This window comes from Nilaparvata lugens, chromosome 6, assembly GCF_014356525.2.
Source record: "Nilaparvata lugens isolate BPH chromosome 6, ASM1435652v1, whole genome shotgun sequence".
Lineage (NCBI taxonomy): Eukaryota > Metazoa > Arthropoda > Insecta > Hemiptera > Delphacidae > Nilaparvata > Nilaparvata lugens.
The window spans coordinates 6,150,188-6,170,052 of NC_052509.1; the positions used below are offsets into that span (position 1 = coordinate 6,150,188).

Below are 19,865 nucleotides of genomic sequence, written 5' to 3' on the forward strand. Positions count from 1 at the left end.
ATTATTGAGGAATAATATCTTGCTTAATAAAATATAAATGATTATTTTAAACAATAATTAACAGTTAATATTACATCAATAAACCTGGGGGCACTTTAGTTTATGGGCCGCGGAATCTAGCATTGAGACCTACATAGATCGATAGAGGAGATCAAGACGAGATCAACCATGTATAACATTGTTGTCGATTTCCAAGGATTAGCTGAAAAAACATGGCGGAAAGTTCAAATTTTTTATATCAATTTTTATTTATAATAATTTTTTAATGGCTAAAATATGTTTAAAACTAGTGCAATCTTATGTAAAATTTGACGAGGAATCCAATGAAACTAATTTCAGGTTCGTAACTTCAGTAGTTTTTGAGATATTGCAAAAAATGTGCAGAAAAATGCAAATTTTTGGCTTTAAAAAAGGTTAACTTGTTTTCATGATGATTAATAGGTATTTTAAACTATTGGATTTAGTAGAATGATAAATTCTAAAGAAAAAATGTCCAGTCACTTGATAGCCTAAACTCAAAATTGTTCGAGATATTTGGGAAAATAAAAAAAATTGCACACTCAATACTCTTCAATTCTCAAATTTAATTTTTTTACTACTTTTAGTGACTACTAAATTGGCTAAATCTCATTGGGATTTTTGCAGGGAATTCATTAAAATAGATTTGAGGTTAGAAAATTCTATAGATTATTAAGATATTTGGAAAAAATACAAGAAAATGTAGTATTTTAGCTTTAGAAGAGTTCAATATGTTTGCATAGGCATAGTGCAGACCAATATTGAGGATCACATTTTATTCAGCTTCCAATGCAATTCAGAAGCTTTAAAAGATTGTGAAAATAATGAATCAAATCAAGCTTTTCCTAACCTACGCTTTTTCCCAATGTAAGCTTTTCCTAACCCCAGCTTTCCCTAACCTAAGCTTTTCCCAATCTTACCTTTTTTCCTAACCTTAGATTTTTCCTAATCTAAGCTTTTCCTAACCTAAGCTTCCCCTAACCTGAGCTTTTCTCAAACGTAGCTTCCCCTAACCTAAGTTTTTCCTAACCTAAGCTTTTCCCAATCTTAGCTTTTCCTAACCTTAGATTTTTCCCAATATAAGCTTTTCCTAACCTAACCTTTTCCTAACCTAAGCTTTTCCTAACTTAAGCTTTTTTCTAACCTAAGCTTTTCCTAACCTAAGCTTTTTCTAATCTAAATTTTACCAACCCAAGCTCCCCCAACCTAAGCTTTTCTCAGACCCAGCTTCCCCGAACCTAAGCTTTTCCTAACCTAAGCTTTTACTAATCTAAGCTTTACCTAAACTAAGCTTTTCCTAACCTAAGTTTATTCCAGACCCAGCCTTCTCTAACCTAAGCTTTTCCTAACCTAAACTTTTTCTAATCTGAGCTTTTCCTAACCCAAGCTTTCCGCAACCTAAGCTTTTCCCAAACCCAGCTTCCCCTAACCTAAGCTTTACCTAACCCAAGCTTTTCCCAACCTAAGCTTTTCCTTATCCACGTTTTCCTAACCCAAGCTTTTGTCAACCTAAGCTTTTCTTAGACCCAGCTTCCCCTAACCTAAGCTTCTCCTAACTTAAGCTTTTTCTAATCCAAACTTTTCCTAACCCAAGCTTTCCCCAGACCCAGCTTCCCCTAACCTAAGCTTATCCTAACCTGAGCTCTTCCCTAACCTATGCTTTCCCCAACCTTAGCTTCTCCTAATCTAAGCTTTTCCCAACCTAAGCTTTTTCCTAACCTAAGCTTTTCCTAACCTAAGCTTTTTCTAATCTAAGTTTTACTAACCCAAGCTCCCCCAACCTAAGCTTTTCTCAGACCCAGCTTCCCCGAACCTAAGCTTGTCCTAACCTAAGCTTTTACTAATCTAAGCTTTACCTAACCTAAGCTTTTCCTAACCTAAGTTTATTCCAGACCCAGCCTTCTCTAACCTAAGCTTTTCCTAACGTAAACTTTTTCTAATCTGAGCTTTCCCTAACCCAAGTTTTCCCCAACCTAAGCTTTTCCCAAAACCAGCTTCCCCTAACCTAAGCTTTACCTAACCCAAGCTTTTCCCAACCTCAACTTTTTCCCAACCTAAGCTTTTCCTCATCTATGTTTTCCTAACTCAAGCTTTCGTCAACCTAAGCTTTTCTTAGACCCAGCTTCCCCTAACCTAAGCTTCTCCTAACTTAAGCTTTTTCTAATCCAAACTTTTCCTAACCCAAGCTTTCCCCAGACCCAGCTTCCCCTAACCTAAGCTTTTCCTAACCCATGCTTTCCCCAACCTTAGCTTTTTCTAATCTAAGCTTTTCCTAACCTAAGCTTTTTCCTAGCCAAAGCTTTTCCTAAGTTGAGCTCTTTCTAATGCAAGTTTTCCTAACCCATCTTTCCCTGACCTAAGCTTTTCTCAGGCCAAGCTTCCCCTAACCTAAGCTTTTCCCAACCTTAGCTTTTTCCCAACCTGAGCTTTTCCTAACCTCAGCTTTTCCTAATCTAAGCTTTTCCCAACCTAAGCTTTCACCGTAATATAAGCTTTTCCTGAACTAAGATTTCCCTAACCTAAGCTTTTCCTGACCCTAGCTCCTTCTAACCTAAGCTTCCCCTGATCTAAGCTTTTCCTAACCTAAGATTCCCCTAACCTAATATTTTCCTGATCCAAGCTCCTCCTAACCTAAGCTTTCCCCAATCTAAGCTTTTTCTAACCTAAGTTCTCCCTAGGTAGCAAAAAATTTTTATTTGCCCAAATATCTCGAACAATTTCGAGTTTAGGTAATCAAGTGACTGGACATTTTTTCTTTAGAATTGATCATTCTACTAAATCCGATAGTTTAAAATACCTATCAATCACCATGCAAACAGGTTCACCTCTTTTAAACCAAAAATTTGCACTTTTTCGCACATTTTTTGCAATATCTCAAAAACTAGGTACTGAAGTAAGGATCCTGAAATTAGTTTCATTGGATTCCTCGTCAAATTTTACATAAGATAGCACTAGTTTTAAAAATATTGTAGCCATAAAAAAATTATTAAAATAAAATTTGATATAAAAATTTTGAACTTTCCGCCATGTTTTTTCAGCTAATCCTTGGAAATCAACAACAATGTTATACATGGTTGATCTCGTCTTGATCTCCTCTATCGATCTATGTAGGTCTCAATGCTAGATTCCGCGGCCCATATACTAAAGTGCAGCCCCTGTATCAGCTATCGTCTATAAAAGGCATTGACAAGACAGAGGATCGGCAACGTTTTTCTCCTATCTTTTTCCACCGCAATAATAAAGTGGACCTCACTATAGCATGTCAAAACTTAACTGTTTCGAGCAACTGCTAAAGCTGTGAACGTTTCATGCAGAGAAATTTTTCGACCACCATAGGTGTGGCACTTTTTATGGGTGTTGGAATTCCGGCAACCTTTTAAGGCCGTTTAAATCGAAACGAATCCATATTATTTAAAAGGCAGTTGCAAATGCAGCTGTTTCAGATTTTTGTAGGTTATGTCGAAAGGTTTTGAGGTTGAGTGACGTTATCTCCTTTCTTTTTGTTCTTTCACTTTTTACTTACATGTGCCGTTCTGGTACCGTTCAAGTGTTTACAGAAGATTTACAATGGAAAGCAATGAACCTGTTCAAAAAACACCAAAACAACTTGAAAAAGAAGCAAAAAAGTTAGCCAAGCTAGAAAAGTTCAAGCAGAAGCAGGAGAAAAATGTTCAACCTGCCGATCAAAATAAAGAGAAAGTTGAGGTAAGTTCAATACATATTCCGTGAGTTTAAGTATGATCGGTAATAATTGGCGTACTTGGAAATTCATATTCTCAATTTGGTAAATTATTTTAGAAGCTCCCAAAGCTATTCAAAGTTTCTTCTGCTTTATATTCTGCTCCAAAGTTCTTGAGTTATTTTCAGTGAGGTTATGTAGTAACGTAAACAATAATTGTTTTAGAAATTCTAGATGGTTTGATCTAGTTGAACAAGAAAAAGCTTGGTTTTTATAAAACCACGGCAATTTTAATCTTTTGAAACTGAACTGTTTATAGTAAATCAGAAGATGTGTGTAAATCAGAACTTTTAGTTGCGTCCTGAGGTTATTTAGTAACGTAAACAATAATTTATTGTTCTAGAAACTTTAGATGGTTCAATCACGAGAAAAAGCTTGGTCTTTATAAAACCACGGCAATTTCAATCTTTTACTCTTAACTGAACTATTTATAGGAAATCAGAAGATGTGTGACTTTGAGTTGCGTCCTGAGAAATCTGGGTCCAAACTTAGGATGAAAATTATCTGGATCTAGATGTAATTTTCATATCATAACTCTAATTTTGCTGTATCTTTTCAGAAAAAAGAGAAAGCTGTCAAAGACTTTAAAAAGGATGTGATAACGTATACAAGCAATACTCCTGATGGAGCTAAGAAGGACATTGATGGCCCTATGCCTGATTCCTATAGTCCTCAGTATGTGGAAGCGGCCTGGTATAGCTGGTGGGAGAAACAGGGTTTTTTCAAGCCCGAGTATGGCGTAAGTACTATAGTACCGGCAATATTTAATAGCCTACCTACAAATTCACTTATATATTTGAATGTTCAATATAATATATTTGAATCAAAATATAAAATATAAATTTATATGAAAAATGATTGAATGAATTCAAGTATTGATCAAGTTGAATAGCTTGATAATTATCCAATTCTTCCTTTTTCAGCGTAAAAGTATTTCGGAACCTAATCCGAATGGAAAATTTGTAATGGTCATCCCACCTCCTAATGTAACTGGCTCCCTTCATCTTGGTCATGCATTGACTAATGCTGTGGAAGACTCAATTACTAGATGGTTTGTATTATATGCTATTCATTCATATTAATATTATTTTATGTAAATTCTTTATTATGTATTTTTCAGGTCTACCTACTCAATATTTTTCAAACAAGCGTAGCGAGCTCTTAGTTTAGACTCAAGGAGTTTGTTGTTAGTATGTTCAACGATAACTACCGAACGCTTTGATCTATAAAGTTCAAATTTCGAACAAATTGATAAACTTGAACTGTTCCGGTATTCAAGAAGGGTGCTCAACAGCTTCTGACAGCAAAATGACAATTCCCCGGTCAGCAGACTGCAGCAAAGACAACAGAAGTAAAAGTAAAGAAAAAAAAAACAGCTTCAGGCTTTTATAAAAAGCACCAATCTTTGTTAAGATGGTCGAAGCATCATCTATCAAGCCCTAACTTGATGACTTTTTCAAGAGTCATAATCAAATACTACCATTATAACGTAGACCTCACTATACGTGTGTCACAAAGATGATAATTGATCGAGTGGTAATGTTTACAGGCATCGCATGAAAGGACGCACAACTCTGTGGAACCCGGGCTGTGATCATGCCGGTATTGCCACCCAGGTGGTCGTGGAGAAGAAGCTGTGGCGGGAGGAGGGCAAGACCAGGCATGATGTCGGACGAGACAAGTTCATCGACAAAGTGTGGCAGTGGAAACATGAGTGAGTCTACAAATTAATATTTATCATCTCGTCTCTATCTCTGTCACTTCTCTTCTTTTCCTATCGTCTCTTCTCTCCTCTTCTCATCATTTCACTTCTCTACTATTTCCTGTATGAATAAATATAATTTTGTTGGTTAGTTTGAGGCATCATCCTTTACTATTAAACGAGCAACTTCTGTTTATATGTTTAGATGTTTGTATTCCACCGGATCTCGAAAACGGCTCCAACGATTGTCATGAAATTCAGAACATAGTAGGTTTATAATATAAAGATTCGATTGCACTATAGTGTGGTCTACCTTTTAATGGCAGTGGATAAAGATAGGAGAATAGCGATGCCGATTCTCTGCATTAATTAATTATATTTCTACACTGTCAAAAACATAATTGTCATCGTTGTGGACCTAGAAAAGGATGGTACCACCGGCTTTGTCGAATGATAGACAAGGATAGCAAAACCAAAGTTGATCAAATACTGTTATTATAACGTGGACCTCACTATAGGTCTCATCCCCGGGAAAACTCGCTGAAGGACAATGGATAATTATTATTCATCCTTGGAGAAACAGCTGATAATAATTATTTCGTCATCTGTTGGTGATTGAAGTGAGTGAGCAAGTTCATGTGTGTGGGACTGTGTCAAAATTATGACTCAGCTATTGAACCTTTGTAATCATTCAATCAAGTACTTAGTGCCGGTTGCAAAAAAGCCGGGTTATTTTCAATCCTGATTAATTCCAGTAGATCCATCTTTTTGAAATGGTCTTCTCTGATTTGGTTCACGTGAAGTTAATCAGGATTAAAATTTAACCGGCTTTTGTGCAACTGGGCCTTTGTGAGGGAAATTTTTGCATTCCTCTGGCAATTAATCTCAATTTACTGTGATTAGATAGAACATTCCTGTATGAAAGTTATTATAATTTCTTCTTTCGTAATAAATTGTTTATGCTTTTGTACTCCACAGCGAAGCTCGGTCCCCGATATTTACTATTCAACTACCGAATTAAAAAATTTATACAAGTATAAATTTACTTGAGATATTAGAATTATCATGCGTACGTTAAGCCGGTAAAAATATCAATTTTATACATGAGAAGTTACATTCAAGATTTTTCAGCAAAAGTATGACATCGTCTTGCACAAATTTCAATCTCTGAAGCCCTCTAAGGAATCTATTTAATGCCAGCGCCACACTCTTGTCAAGTCGCTTACCAAGCGGCCCGCTGTATACATCTACCATTACGGGTGGAGTAAAGGCGAACGGTGGCTTAATAGCCATCCACACTCTTGTGCATCCAATCACACTTACGATGATTAGCTACGGTTCCACTTCAAAATCAAATAATATCAACATATTGCCATTTTAAAGCCAAAACCTAACCCTTACTTTCACCTTTAAACCCCAAAAATGAACATATCAGGTTATGTTCATACACTAGACAATTTTAAATGTCGCAGATCTGAAGCACTCCTCTGTAACCGGCCTTGATGGGGGTTGAAGATATCTTATTATTACTTCAAGGGAGTCATGGGAACTGGATAGACAACAACATTGTATTACCTAAAGAATTTCTCATTTATTATGCTAATTACTTGAAATTTAAAGTACGAAATATGCAGTACATTTTATCAAAATATTATTCCTACCTGCCAATAAGATTCTGCTAACTATAAATTTTACTACAAGAAGATCATCTCTAATTAGGACACTATTTAAGATAATCTCTAATTAGAACACTTTTTCACTGTTATATACTATAATTGAGTTAAATTAATTGAAAAATGAACAGACAACAGATCTTTTGCAATATTGTTCAAAATTCAACAAACTTCCCGGCGACGAGTAGTTAGTCATAATAGAGTGCGCAGCTACTCAGCAAGGCAACCTCTAATAAAAAAAAGTTTAAATGAATATACGAATTAAATGGTTTTAAGAGAAGAATAAAATTTCTGATTTATGACTATCAACAATTTGATTTTTTCTCAAAACGAAAAAATATCTGGAACGAATATTTTTTATGTCACTGTTGTTGTCATGGCAGTTGCCATGGAATAATCTGTATTCTGCATTTATTCGGCATTGTTTGGTCTTGTGAAACCTCCACTCGTAATTAAAAGTTAAATATCTTGTTTATTTGCAAACAGTAATAGAGTTACTTTATAAGTTTTACAATGTATGCCTGTTAATATTTGCCTTAATTTTTGTAGATTTTTTGTTGTTGAGAAAACAACATTTTCTCGGTTGGGTGAATATGTTTTATAATGAGCTAGAAATTTTGGCACTTTCCCACAGCTTCACTCCCCACTGCTAATCCCAAAACACAGGACACTCACGTATCTCATGATGCCGCAAAACTAACTTAACTTTTTGCAATATGGTTTTTGATCTGCTCGGTATCTCGGTTGTTTAACGACTGGAAGTTTTCCGTCCGGAAACCTTCCATCTCTCCACGTCAGTGTGCCAGAAGGCCTAACTACTGCTTGTGGAAGAGTCGTTTCTCACGAGATTCGGCAAGCGGGTACTTGCCAGGTCTGCAGTATTCCTCTGTGGGAATATCTACAGGCTACCAAACACCCGCCGTGTCCTTGCCTCGTGGAGCCGCCTCATCCGTGAGAACTAGCAAATTTCCCTGAATTTGCTGGTTCTCAGAGTCGTTTAGACATAAGTTAGCAGAATCTTATTGTCGCTGCATTAATACTACCTTAGAGAAACAATAGCGTAAGTAGATATCCCATGGTATAGGGCGTTTATGTCGCAACTTTCACTGTTATCTCAAGCCGATTACTGTCGATTATTGTCGATTTTTACTGTTTTGACCGAGTAAGAGTGTATGAACGGCACAATATGAGAGACTACAAGCGTCATAAAGCTTCACAGGAAAGAACTACGTGGACTATCGGCTTGGGATAACAGTAAAAGTTGCGACATAAACGCCTCATAACATGGGATATTGCTATGACATGGGATCTACTTATGCTATTGTTTCTCTATGATACTACTTACTCACTAAATTATATTTTCTCACTATAGTCCAACTACGGAAATTGTTATTTCAATATCAGAGTCTTTTCTCCTGAAAATCTTAAATCTAAAACACACAAAAAATCAATCAATAGAATAAGTACTTAAATCCTACTCATGTCACACCTCTATTACATCATCATCTTCAAAACAACACAGTTGAATAATGCCGAATTGGAATTGATTCAGCTATTAGAAGTAAAATAAGAATTGATTAATCACGGTTTGTTACTAGGAAAGGTGACCGCATCTATCTACAGCTGCGAAAACTGGGCTCGTCGTTCGATTGGGACCGCGCCGCCTTCACGATGGACCCGAAACTGTGTCGTGCTGTGGTCGAGGCCTTTGTGCGCCTGCATGATGACGGGGACATCTACAGAAGCAACAGACTCGTCAACTGGTCCTGTTCGCTTAAATCGGCTATATCCGATATCGAGGTAACTATTCAACTCTATGGTAATCCGATTAAGCTCTATGGTAACTATCAAACTCCACGTACATCTATGTTGACTCTATGGCCCGGTTGCACAAAAACCTATATCTGATATCGAGGTAACTCTATTAAATTCCATGTAACTCTTGTCACGTTATTCTTTATATAAAATAACGATTAGCCTCCTGCTTGGCATCAGTCGGTAAAGCATGAGATTTAATATAATAGGGCGTGGTTTTCTAATAGTATTCAGTCTTAAAAAATCCTGATAGGCCTAGATATGGGCTTCTCCAATAACTCTTGTAATTCAATAATAATAAATATATATATATATAAATGATACTTATACTATAGAGATGAGGAATATAAAATAAATTGCACACCATGAAAATTTTACACATATATTGTACAAATAATGCAAAGATCAGTCGAGGCAAAAAATATATATAGAGCGATAAAAATATAATATAAAAATAGAACAATATTTGAAATCAATAAAAATATCACAGGCTAACTTTATATTCTAGATTTATGGCACGAATCATTACCATGTGCCTTTATCTTGAAATCATATGCAATCTTTGGCATGTAGCTGTGACATGTACTTGCTAATACTTGTCGGCTTGGATAATTCAATCATAAATATGTGCTCTAAGATCAGCTTGATAAATTAGCCACTAATAATCCAAATATATCTATATATTAAAATCTCTAGTATTAGTAGATTTATTGTATCGAATATATATTTTTATCTCAGGGTGTAAGATTCGGCACTGACGGAATAGGTAGAGCCATTCATCTAGTGAATTAGAACTATGATAAATTATCGCAAATTGTATTGCAAAAATTAAATATTGTATGCATACGTTTGATAGCCTAGATTTCGTACTTCTTTGATTAAATAGAAATTTCTAAAATATTGATCTATATATTTTTCTTTCAATTAGATACCTTTAATACTAATTTTTACTTGCGCAAGTATTACTTTATTAATTTCTCAATTTATAATAACCCTTTCGGCGAGCTAGCTTTGATCATCAGATTATTTCGAAGCACTAGGGCGCCCATCACTAAATTCAAATTTAAATCACTCACGTGTCGAAAATCTTCTTGTAAGCCGCCGATGTCGATCCAACTCCATGTGGTCCGGGAATATGGTAGCCGGAATCGTCTCCTCCAAGGGGTTATAAATTTAATAAAAATGAAAAATGACTTCTGCTTCACAATAGCATCACGAAGTCTTTTAAGAAATTTAATAATTTACTTTAACTTTAAATTTTTACAAAATTATTAATAAGGTACTTCGCTCTAAAATATTTGGGGTCCTCTTATGGTGGCATCTGGCTGACGAGTTGGCTGGCGAGTGAGTTCTTCCTTCTCCAGTTTTACAGATCCTCTTTCCGACTTTCAAATTAGCATAAAATTTAAATATCTCAATCCTCCGCCATTAAATTCAAATAGATCTTACAAAGAATGCCAAAATATTGCTTAGATTATATGATTAATAATTCTTTGCATTCGAGCCATATTGATAACATAGATTACACAAATTTTTACACGAAATCTACTACAATTATATAAATATATATAAATATTTTTGAATCGGCCTACAGTTGCCGCCTATTAACTGCCGTTTTACTATTGGTGCATGCAAATTTTATTAGGTATTCATGCGCCTGGTAACTCTTATTTCCTGAATACATTAATTATTTTTGTTTGGTTTTTTATTTATGCTCTTTGCATGCTAGTTAATATTATATATATTAATATTAATTCCATGCTAACTAATAATTAGCCACGTGGACGGGTGTTTTCTCACATTGCACACCGTCTGATTGCAATAAAGCTCTGCCAAGGGGTTTTGGTCAGATTCTACGTTCTTCGGTTTGATCGATCTCTAGGTCACCGATCTGTGAATACATCTATCTAACCTCAATCTTCAAATATTTTATAAATAATATATTTATGAGTAGTAAACTTTCTTCAAATCCTTTTAAGTTCTTGTACCATTTAGCCAGAACAAGCTGATGCTATCTTATCTTGATTATTATCTGCTTGGCGATATTAGCCAATTACTTTATTTTTAGACCTATTACTCTTCTATTAGGGCTTTTCATCTACCCAGATTTAAGATGTTACACACGCCCCTGGGTTTGAATTCAAAATATTTGAGAATCACAATGTTTTTAATGAAAACCCACCCTTCAAATACACTGATATACACTATACTTATTTATAAATTATACTCTCCTACTTCTATCACTTTTCGCAGTCATATTTGCTGCATCTCCTTTATAACCTTTATCAAAAACAATAACAAATTCTCCTCCTCAACATACATAAAAATATCATAAATATAAACTTCTAAACGCACTCCTCCTGACACCATTTACAACACAGTAATTTTTGAATTCGCCGCTTGCAGGGCTGCCAACTTAACTACACACATTTCATAATTCTCATAAATGATCCTTTTAGACAATAATTTCGATTCATAAACTTCTGGGCTTATATCTTATAGTATTTCTTAGGTCTTAATATAAATAATTTTCTATACATCAGGTACAATACTTTCTTTTGCTAATGGCTCTTTGGTTTTGGTAACTGGTATTCACTTTAAGTCTTTTCAGGTAACAAACGTGGCATAATTAAAGTAAAAATATAAAAACATATAAATAATATATCGACATTAATAAATATAATAAATAACAATAATAAATAACTCTTTGGTACAGTACTTCTTTTTATAAACATATGTTCAACAGATATTACATTCATTTGATTTGGGTGGCTTTGGTCAGCTGTTCGCTGTTCTACAATTCATAGTGTTACATGTTACAGCAGAATTTGCTATCGACTTTCATAACTAACCTAACTGCTCAATTTTTTCTCTTAAAAAGGTAATTAACAATTTTAATTTTATTATCCCCGCTTGTGTCCTTTTTTATCTGATGTATATAATTTAATTACATATTTAAAAATTGTTCTTTTCCTTATTGCAGGCTTCTAACGGCTGGAAGGAATTAAAACATTGGATTGTTGCCACGAGGTCCTATACCAATATTAAATTTATTAAGGAAGGTTAGTAATTGGCTTGATAGTGTTGTTTTCCTTTGACTTCTTATCATATTTATTTGAAATTCGATGATATTTCATGTAGAATTGTTGTGGTTTGCCCGTATCTTTAGGCTTTCTGCTTGTAGCTACACTGTAGGCTGGTTGGGTTATCTGCTATCCATTTGTTGATTGTTGAGGCTGTCCTATTACTAACTTATCTTCATGAATATAAAACCCCGGTATCTGGTATACTTTTTCAAACAATTCCCTGATTCATTAATGGTAGTTCCTTTCAATTCATTCTTTTTCCAATCATCCTGTAATTTTAATTCATCTTTCCTTTCATTATTTTCATTTAATATTCTCGATCTCGGTTCATTATAAATTAGTAGGCTCACAACAATAACTATTTTTATAATATTAACTTTCCATTCATCAATACTGGATTCTTTTAATAATAACAATATAATATTTTCCATCCTATCTACAACACAGTCTTTTATCCATATCACAGCCATAATTACAAACATCAAACACCATAACAAAACATTTATCATCTCTTTAATAGTATTATCTCTCATCATATAATATCCAGGTACTTTCTCTTTCTTAATATAATTTCTTATTGCTCTTAATTTTATTAACCACTTTCTGTCCATCAATATCCACAAGTAATCCATTCCATTATTGTTGCCCATGCACGAATCCATATTTGTTCTTGTAGTAGCTCTAGTTTTAATCCATTTATTCGATCCAATTTGCCGGTCACATCGCTGTTTTGCCCTCTTGAAGCGTATGTGCCGCGGATGCATGCTCTGTTCCTGTTCTCCTCGGTGCCGGTCCGGAATCCTCCTCGGTCGTTTAAATCGTGCATGCGGCCGGTATGCGCGCGCGCGGTTCCTCCTTTTCTTTCGCCTCCGGGCCTTGCGATGCATCTTCTTCTTCTCCAGCATGTTGTCCCCTCCGTCTTGATGTCGGCCGTCCGGTGTCCTCAGGCGCCTCCGTCTCCGGGCCTTACGGTGGTCGCTCCTCTTATCTGGTAGTCCGTCCTCTCGTTCTTCCATGGGGTCAGTGGTTTGCTTCGGTGGTGTCCCTTGATAGGCGGTTGTAGATTCATTGCGCGGGTGCATGGTGGCGGTCTTCTCCTGGCGGCTGTTTGTGTTCTCTGGCGGTGATGGGTCTTCGTCGGGAAACAATATACTTAAAATGGGTTGTTGCTTGCGGCTGGTTTTAACTGCATGGTGGGCGGCGGTTTTTTGTGGTTGGATATTGGGGGTATCATATAGTCCTGTTTTATTAGCTGTAGTTTTCTGTATATCTGGTGGCGGGTCGTTGGGTGCTGGGTTCTGGGTTTTTTGTTGATTCAAACCTATTGCATGTGTTAGTGTATAGTTTGTACTTACTTGTTGAGGTGGTGGTTTGTAATTTCTGTTGTAACTGTTTTGTGTATTATTATTATGTGAGTTTAATCGATCACGGCCATCATAGTGATTCCTACGATTGCTCTGCTGGGCATAGTGGTTGGTTGTACGATTTTGAAATTTTTCATTATTCCAATTACCATTTTGCCTGTGCTCATAGCGGCGTTCAAATTGGGGAGCAGATCGGTAGCGATCATATGATACCGGTTCATATTTTTGGCTGTTATGCGGATTAAATTTTGAATTATGCTGATTTGATGCGTATCTCTGGTCTGAGCGGTGGGTTGATATTGCCATTGCAGACTGTATGCCATATAAATGATTAATTAGCTGCTTGCAATCAGTAATGGGTTGTGTGGCGAGTGCCATTCTAACTTGATACGGTAGCTTCTTTAAAATAATGCTTGCTAATGCCGATTCATTAATGGGCTCGCTCAATTGAGAATTTTTAAACTGTAGGGCAGTGACGAAAGTGGTACATGCACCGTCTAAGTTAGGGTTGAAATCGCATGATATGATGTCCGCTAGCACGTCCAACTGTTTACTTCTGCTCCAATATTGTTCCAGGAAGACAGCGACAAACTCATCCAATGATGTAAACTCATGGGCTCTACTCCGAAAAAACATCAGGGGTTCGCCAATCAATAAATTAGTCAAACGGAGACGCCAAAAATTCCAAGAGGTAGGTGCAAGAGTTTGTACTAATTTTATCTGATCAATGAATGGTTGAGGTGCAAATGGCGATCAGTGTTATCAAATTTTCCTAGTCCTTGTAATATACTATGTACGTTGAGGTTGTCTGTTTGAATTCCTTGAGGTTGTTGTTGAATATGATTTTCCAATGCTATTATTTTTTCCTGTGTTATCTGCCATTGACTATCATGCGTAATTTTATTTGCGTTTATTTCTGATTTAGTTGAGTCAGAGTGGATTTCTGAATTAGTAGAGTTCCATTTAAAGCTTTACAGGTTTCAGTGTTTTGATTGATGCTACCTTGCAGTTGGTTCATTTTTGTGGACATATTAATCTGTTTGTTTTGTATTTCTTTAATATTGTTAATATTTTTGTCAACTGTAGTTGTTAAGTTTTGATTGGCAACGGTAATTTGTTTGTGGATTTCTTGGTGGCAATCGGCCTTAATGTTATTTGTTATATCCTGAATAGGTGTAGTGATTTGTGTATTTAAGTTGTCTATCCTTTCATTGAGTTCACATGTAACCGTATCTAACCTTTCCGATAATCCTGCCGTAACTTTATCTTGACTTTCTTTTTGTAGGGTTATCATTGCTTTTAACTCTTCCCTATGACTCTCTACTTTAGTTTCAATATTATCCAACCGTTGTTCTACTGATTTTATAGCGCCTGTGGTCTCTTTCATACCCTGTTCCACTGTCTGTTTATTTTCCTCTTTTACTGTAGCAATCTCCTTTTTAATTTCCTGCATCATACTATCCATTGTTTTTTGTAACATAATGTTGAAAGTGCTACTCGTTTGTTCCATTATTACCTTTTGAAGCGGATCTAGTTCTGTGGTTGAAAACATACTCTGTTTGCCCAGGTGTGACTCGGCCTCCGGCGATGCGGGTTCTGCAGACTGCTCCTCGCCCCCTTCAAAATTGATCTCTACTATCCGTTGATTCAATGGTGTGTCAGCGGCGTCGATTCGAGTAGAGGATAGAGGTTGCAGACCTGGTGGATCGAAAATTATCGACCCGACGCTTCCTGGTTCCCTTTCTCGTGGCGTATTGGCATCTACCGTGGTGGGGTTTGATGTGCTCGGAGTCGACAAAGTGGGATCTGTGCAACCGCCGTACATATATGAAACTTCAGAGTTTGCGGGAGTGTGATTCATTATGTCAAATGTGATAAATGCTAATTAAACAGTGATAAAAATGATAAGCGAAAATGCTTAAAAAAGAGACACAACCGGGACTTACAGTGAACAGTGATGTGTAATGTGTTTGGATACTCTTACAACCAGGTATTTATACTTAAGTTTTTTACAATGCTCTAGCGCCCTCAATGTTTTGTTGATTTATTCTTGGCTAGTTTACAGGCTGCGACTTATTTTCCAACCGGCTTAAACACCTAATATATTTTTGACTAGAAAGTAATAGCAGTTTAGGCTTATAAAATATAATCTCTCTCTATAAACATGTAATTTTCACAGTACTAATAGTATAAAATTTTCTTTAAAACATATAATTTCTCTCTATTTAAAGCTCTTGTTTCCCCAAAAAGTAATACAAATATTCCTTCGCCAGTTTTCCTCACAACTCGTATAAGTTATCTATAATTTTCACTATGGTTATTGACCTAATTTCAAGTAATTATTCAATGAGCTTGGCTCTCATCATCAGCCCCACGTTGGCACGACATGTATTTATGTCACGTTATTCTTTATATAAAATAACGATTAGCCTCCTGCTTGGCATCAGTCGGTAAAGCATGAGATTTAATATAATAGGGCGTGGTTTTCTAATAGTATTCAGTCTTAAAAAATCCTGATAGGCCTAGATATGGGCTTCTCCAATAACTCTTGTAATTCAATAATAATAAATATATATATATAAATGATACTTATACTATAGAGATGAGGAATATAAAATAAATTGCACACCATGAAATTTTACACATATATTGTACAAATAATGCAAAGATCAGTCGAGGCAAAAAAATATATATAGAGCGATAAAAAATATAATATAAAAATAGAACAATATTTGAAATCAATAAAAATATCACAGGCTAACTTTATATTCTAGATTATGGCACGAATCATTACCATGTGCCTTTATCTTGAAATCATATGCATCTTTGGCATGTAGCTGTGACATGTACTTGCTAATACTTGTCGGCTTGGATAATTCAATCATAAATATGTGCTCTAAGATCAGCTTGATAAATTAGCCACTAATAATCCAAATATATCTATATATTAAAATCTCTAGTATTAGTAGATTTATTTGTATCGAATATATATTTTTATCTCAGGGTGCAAGATTCGGCACCTGACGGAATAGGTAGAGCCATTCATCTAGTGAATTAGAACTATGATAAATTATCGCAAATTGTATTGCAAAAATTAAATATTGTATGCATACGTTTGATAGCCTAGATTTCGTACTTCTTTGATTAAATAGAAATTTCTAAAATATTGATCTATATATTTTTCTTTCAATTAGATACCTTTAATACTAATTTTACTTGCGCAAGTATTACTCTTATTAATTTCTTAATTTATAATAACCCTTTCGGCGAGCTAGCTTTGATCATCAGATTATTTCGAAGCACTAGGGCGCCCATCACTAAATTCAAATTTAAATCACTCACGTGTCGAAAATCTTCTTGTAAGCCGCCGATGTCGATCCAACTCCATGTGGTCCGGGAATATGGTAGCCGGAATCGTCTCCTCCAAGGGGTTATAAATTAATAAAAATGAAAAATGACTTCTGCTTCACAATAGCATCACGAAGTCTTTTAAGAAATTAATAATTTACTTTAACTTTAATTTTTACAAAATTATTAATAAGGTACTTCGCTCTAAAATATTTGGGGTCCTCTTATGGTGGCATCTGGCTGGCGAGTGGCTGCGAGTGGTTCTTCCTTCTCAAGTTTTACAGATCCTCTTTCCGACTTTCAAATTAGCATAAAATTTAAATATCTCAATCCTCCGCCATTAAATTCAAATAGATCTTACAAAGAATGCCAAAATATTGCTTAGATTATATGATTAATAATTTCTTTGCATTCGAGCCATATTGATAACATAGATTACACAAATTTTTACACGAAATCTACTACAATTATATAAATATATATAAATATTTTTGAATCGGCCTACAGTTGCCGCCTATTAACTGCCGTTTTACTATTGGTGCATGCAAATTTTATTAGGTATTCATGCGCCTGGTAACTCTTATTTCCTGAATACATTAAATTATTTTTATTTGGTTTTTTATTTATGCTCTTTGCATGCTAGTTAATATTATATATATTAATATTAATTCCATGCTAACTAATAATTAGCCACGTGGACGGGTGTTTTCTCACATTTCACACCCAGCATGGTCGGCGTAGTTCGCTAGGGATCAATCCAATCGGTTATGGATCTCTCCAGCCAGGCTCAGCCAAGCAGCCGAGATAATAGAACAAGATCGTGGCGGTCTTATTCGCGTCATCAGCAGTTTTCTTTCTCACGATTATTTTGATTTTTGTGTGCCTATTAACTCCAGTCACCAGTAAAAAGTTTCCAGAAACGTGGTATACTACCATATTAATTGACTTTTCATGATTTATTTTAATTATTTAAAAAACATTGTTGACATTCTGAGCCTTCAGGCTAAACTTGGGGTCGCTGAGAACGAATCTGCATTCAGAATTTCTTATCACGAAAAATAACAAAAAAACCCAGCTGTTGATCTTCCAGCAACCGTTAACAGTCATCCTGCAATGCGGCCGAAACATCCAAGCCAGACACCCATCTCGAATGACAACAACGCCAAGCTTGTGAGAAAACCATCCTGCACTGCGGCGCTAGGTTATGGCCCGGTTGAACAAAAACTATATCTGATATCGAGGTGTCAACTCCATGTAACTTTATGGTAATTCGATTTCAAGCTACATGGTAACTATAAAACTTGTAAATCTATGTTAACTCTGACCCGGTTGCACAAAACCCTGTTAAATTTCAATTGTGATTAAACGAAACTCTATGGTAATTTGATCAAGGTTCATGGTAACTCTATAAAACTCCATGTACATCTACGTTAACTCTATGGCCGGTTGCACAGAAGCGTGTTAAATTTTAACTGGGATTAAATGCCACATTAAGAACCAATCAGAGAAGCCTCCTCTTCAAAAAAGCCTTCTCTGATTGGCTCTCGTGGCATCTAATCATGATTAAAATTTAACATGATTTTGTGCAACCGGGTTCATGTTTATCAAACTCTATTAACGTCGAACGCTTAGCTCTAGGGACAAACTAATTCCGCTAGATCGCTCCAGCTGTACTATTCACTTGCTGGTCGAGCATAGCAGGCGTAAAACCGTGCTTTAAAGGTACACATACCAGCGGCTATTATTGTGTCTATAAAAGAAGTTTAAGCATCAACTTTATTCATCAAGAACAGCGCTACAAGTTGCTATGAATTTGAAGTCTATAGAACAAACATTGAATGTGGAAAAGGAGTTTAAAATGCATAAAAATTTAATTTTTCAGATTTTCAAAAACAAAGTTGACGTAATTTTTGCTATATTGAAGAGGAGACTTGCATATTTTTCTCAAATTTTTCTGACCAGTAGTTTTTGTGTACCATCTGCCTCAAAAAAGTGACTTTTGAAGCCCTATTGTTAGCTAACATAAGCTGATAAAAATATTTCAATTGCATAGATTATGTCCTAAGAACCTGTCCAATAGATTAGAAAAAAAAATGAAAAAAATTATTGAATGCACAACCTTAATGAACGACAAAACGATTTTCCACGAACGGCTAGATTCTGTGGTTGAAACCAAATGGAAATGAAAATTGATACAGTATTGTGAATTGAAGATATTCATTTGTTGTGAAATAATATTTATAAATTTGAATTATTATGCTTTTTTAATTTATTGTGAATTGTTGTCTTTTTTGTTTAGGTGGATAAAATGGAATTGCCGGGAAAAACGTTCCTTTCAATCCCTGGTTACAAGGATAAGGTTGAGTTTGGAGTGCTGGTCTCATTCGCGTACAAGGTAACATCCTAGTATTTTCGTTATTACAATATTCTCCAATATTCTTTTTTTCGTACAAAACAAGATTCTCTCATCAATTTTTATTTAATTCCTTTACGAACTAATATTATTAATTTACATGTAGTATTTTAAACAATTTTGTACTAAATCTAACTTTTGCCTTTATTTGTTAGGCCTACATTACTGATGCTCAATTTGACTGATTTTAGACTCAATTGTTAAAAATTTGACTGGTGACAGAGGTTTATTTGTTTATTCTTTTTAAGTTATATATTATTGTATTGATGTTTAGGTACTTCAGGAATTATATTTTGTTTGTTTTTTTCAGGTTTTATTATTATTTATTTTTTGTTTTTTACGATTGCTCTAATTCTGTTTGTGTGAAATTGCAAAAAGACTTTTTTTTATTTAAGTTACCAAAATCAAGTGATTGTCTCGTTCATATTATTATGTACAATAAAAATAGTGTGGAACTTCAACCACAGCTGTTAAAAGCTACTGAAGTTCTTTTCTTTTTTTCCATCATGATACTGTTTCTTTATAATAATTGCATTGTAAAAATATTTGTAAAACATGTCAGTGTTGTGAATAAATTTCAATTTCAAATTTCAAATGTCGTATTTGAAGTGTCTAAAACTCAGCGGTTACCCTTATAGCTGCAATTTTGTTTTTTCAACTTAGTAATTTTTATCTCATGGACGAAATTTTGTATGGATCTGAAATTT

The 19,865-nt window shown here is 35.1% G+C and overlaps 1 protein-coding gene and 1 long non-coding RNA gene across 2 annotated transcripts in view; both read left to right on the forward strand.

Moving 5' to 3' along the window:
* The first annotated feature begins 3,470 nt into the window (after positions 1-3,470).
* LOC111055412 (valine--tRNA ligase) overlaps positions 3,471-19,865 on the forward strand; it is a 51,235-nt gene continuing 34,840 nt past the window's right edge. The window contains exons 1-6 of the mRNA XM_039431336.1: positions 3,471-3,723; positions 4,317-4,496; positions 4,681-4,808; positions 5,307-5,471; positions 8,731-8,932; positions 19,045-19,140. Of these exons, the coding sequence (XP_039287270.1) occupies positions 3,586-3,723; positions 4,317-4,496; positions 4,681-4,808; positions 5,307-5,471; positions 8,731-8,932; positions 19,045-19,140 (909 nt within the window). The 5' untranslated portion in view covers positions 3,471-3,585. The remainder of the gene's footprint in view (positions 3,724-4,316; positions 4,497-4,680; positions 4,809-5,306; positions 5,472-8,730; positions 8,933-19,044; positions 19,141-19,865) is intronic.
* LOC120351776 lies at positions 18,359-18,588 on the forward strand. The gene is made up of 2 exons (XR_005571521.1): positions 18,359-18,432; positions 18,468-18,588. It is a non-coding gene; the product is annotated as an uncharacterized LOC120351776 (long non-coding RNA).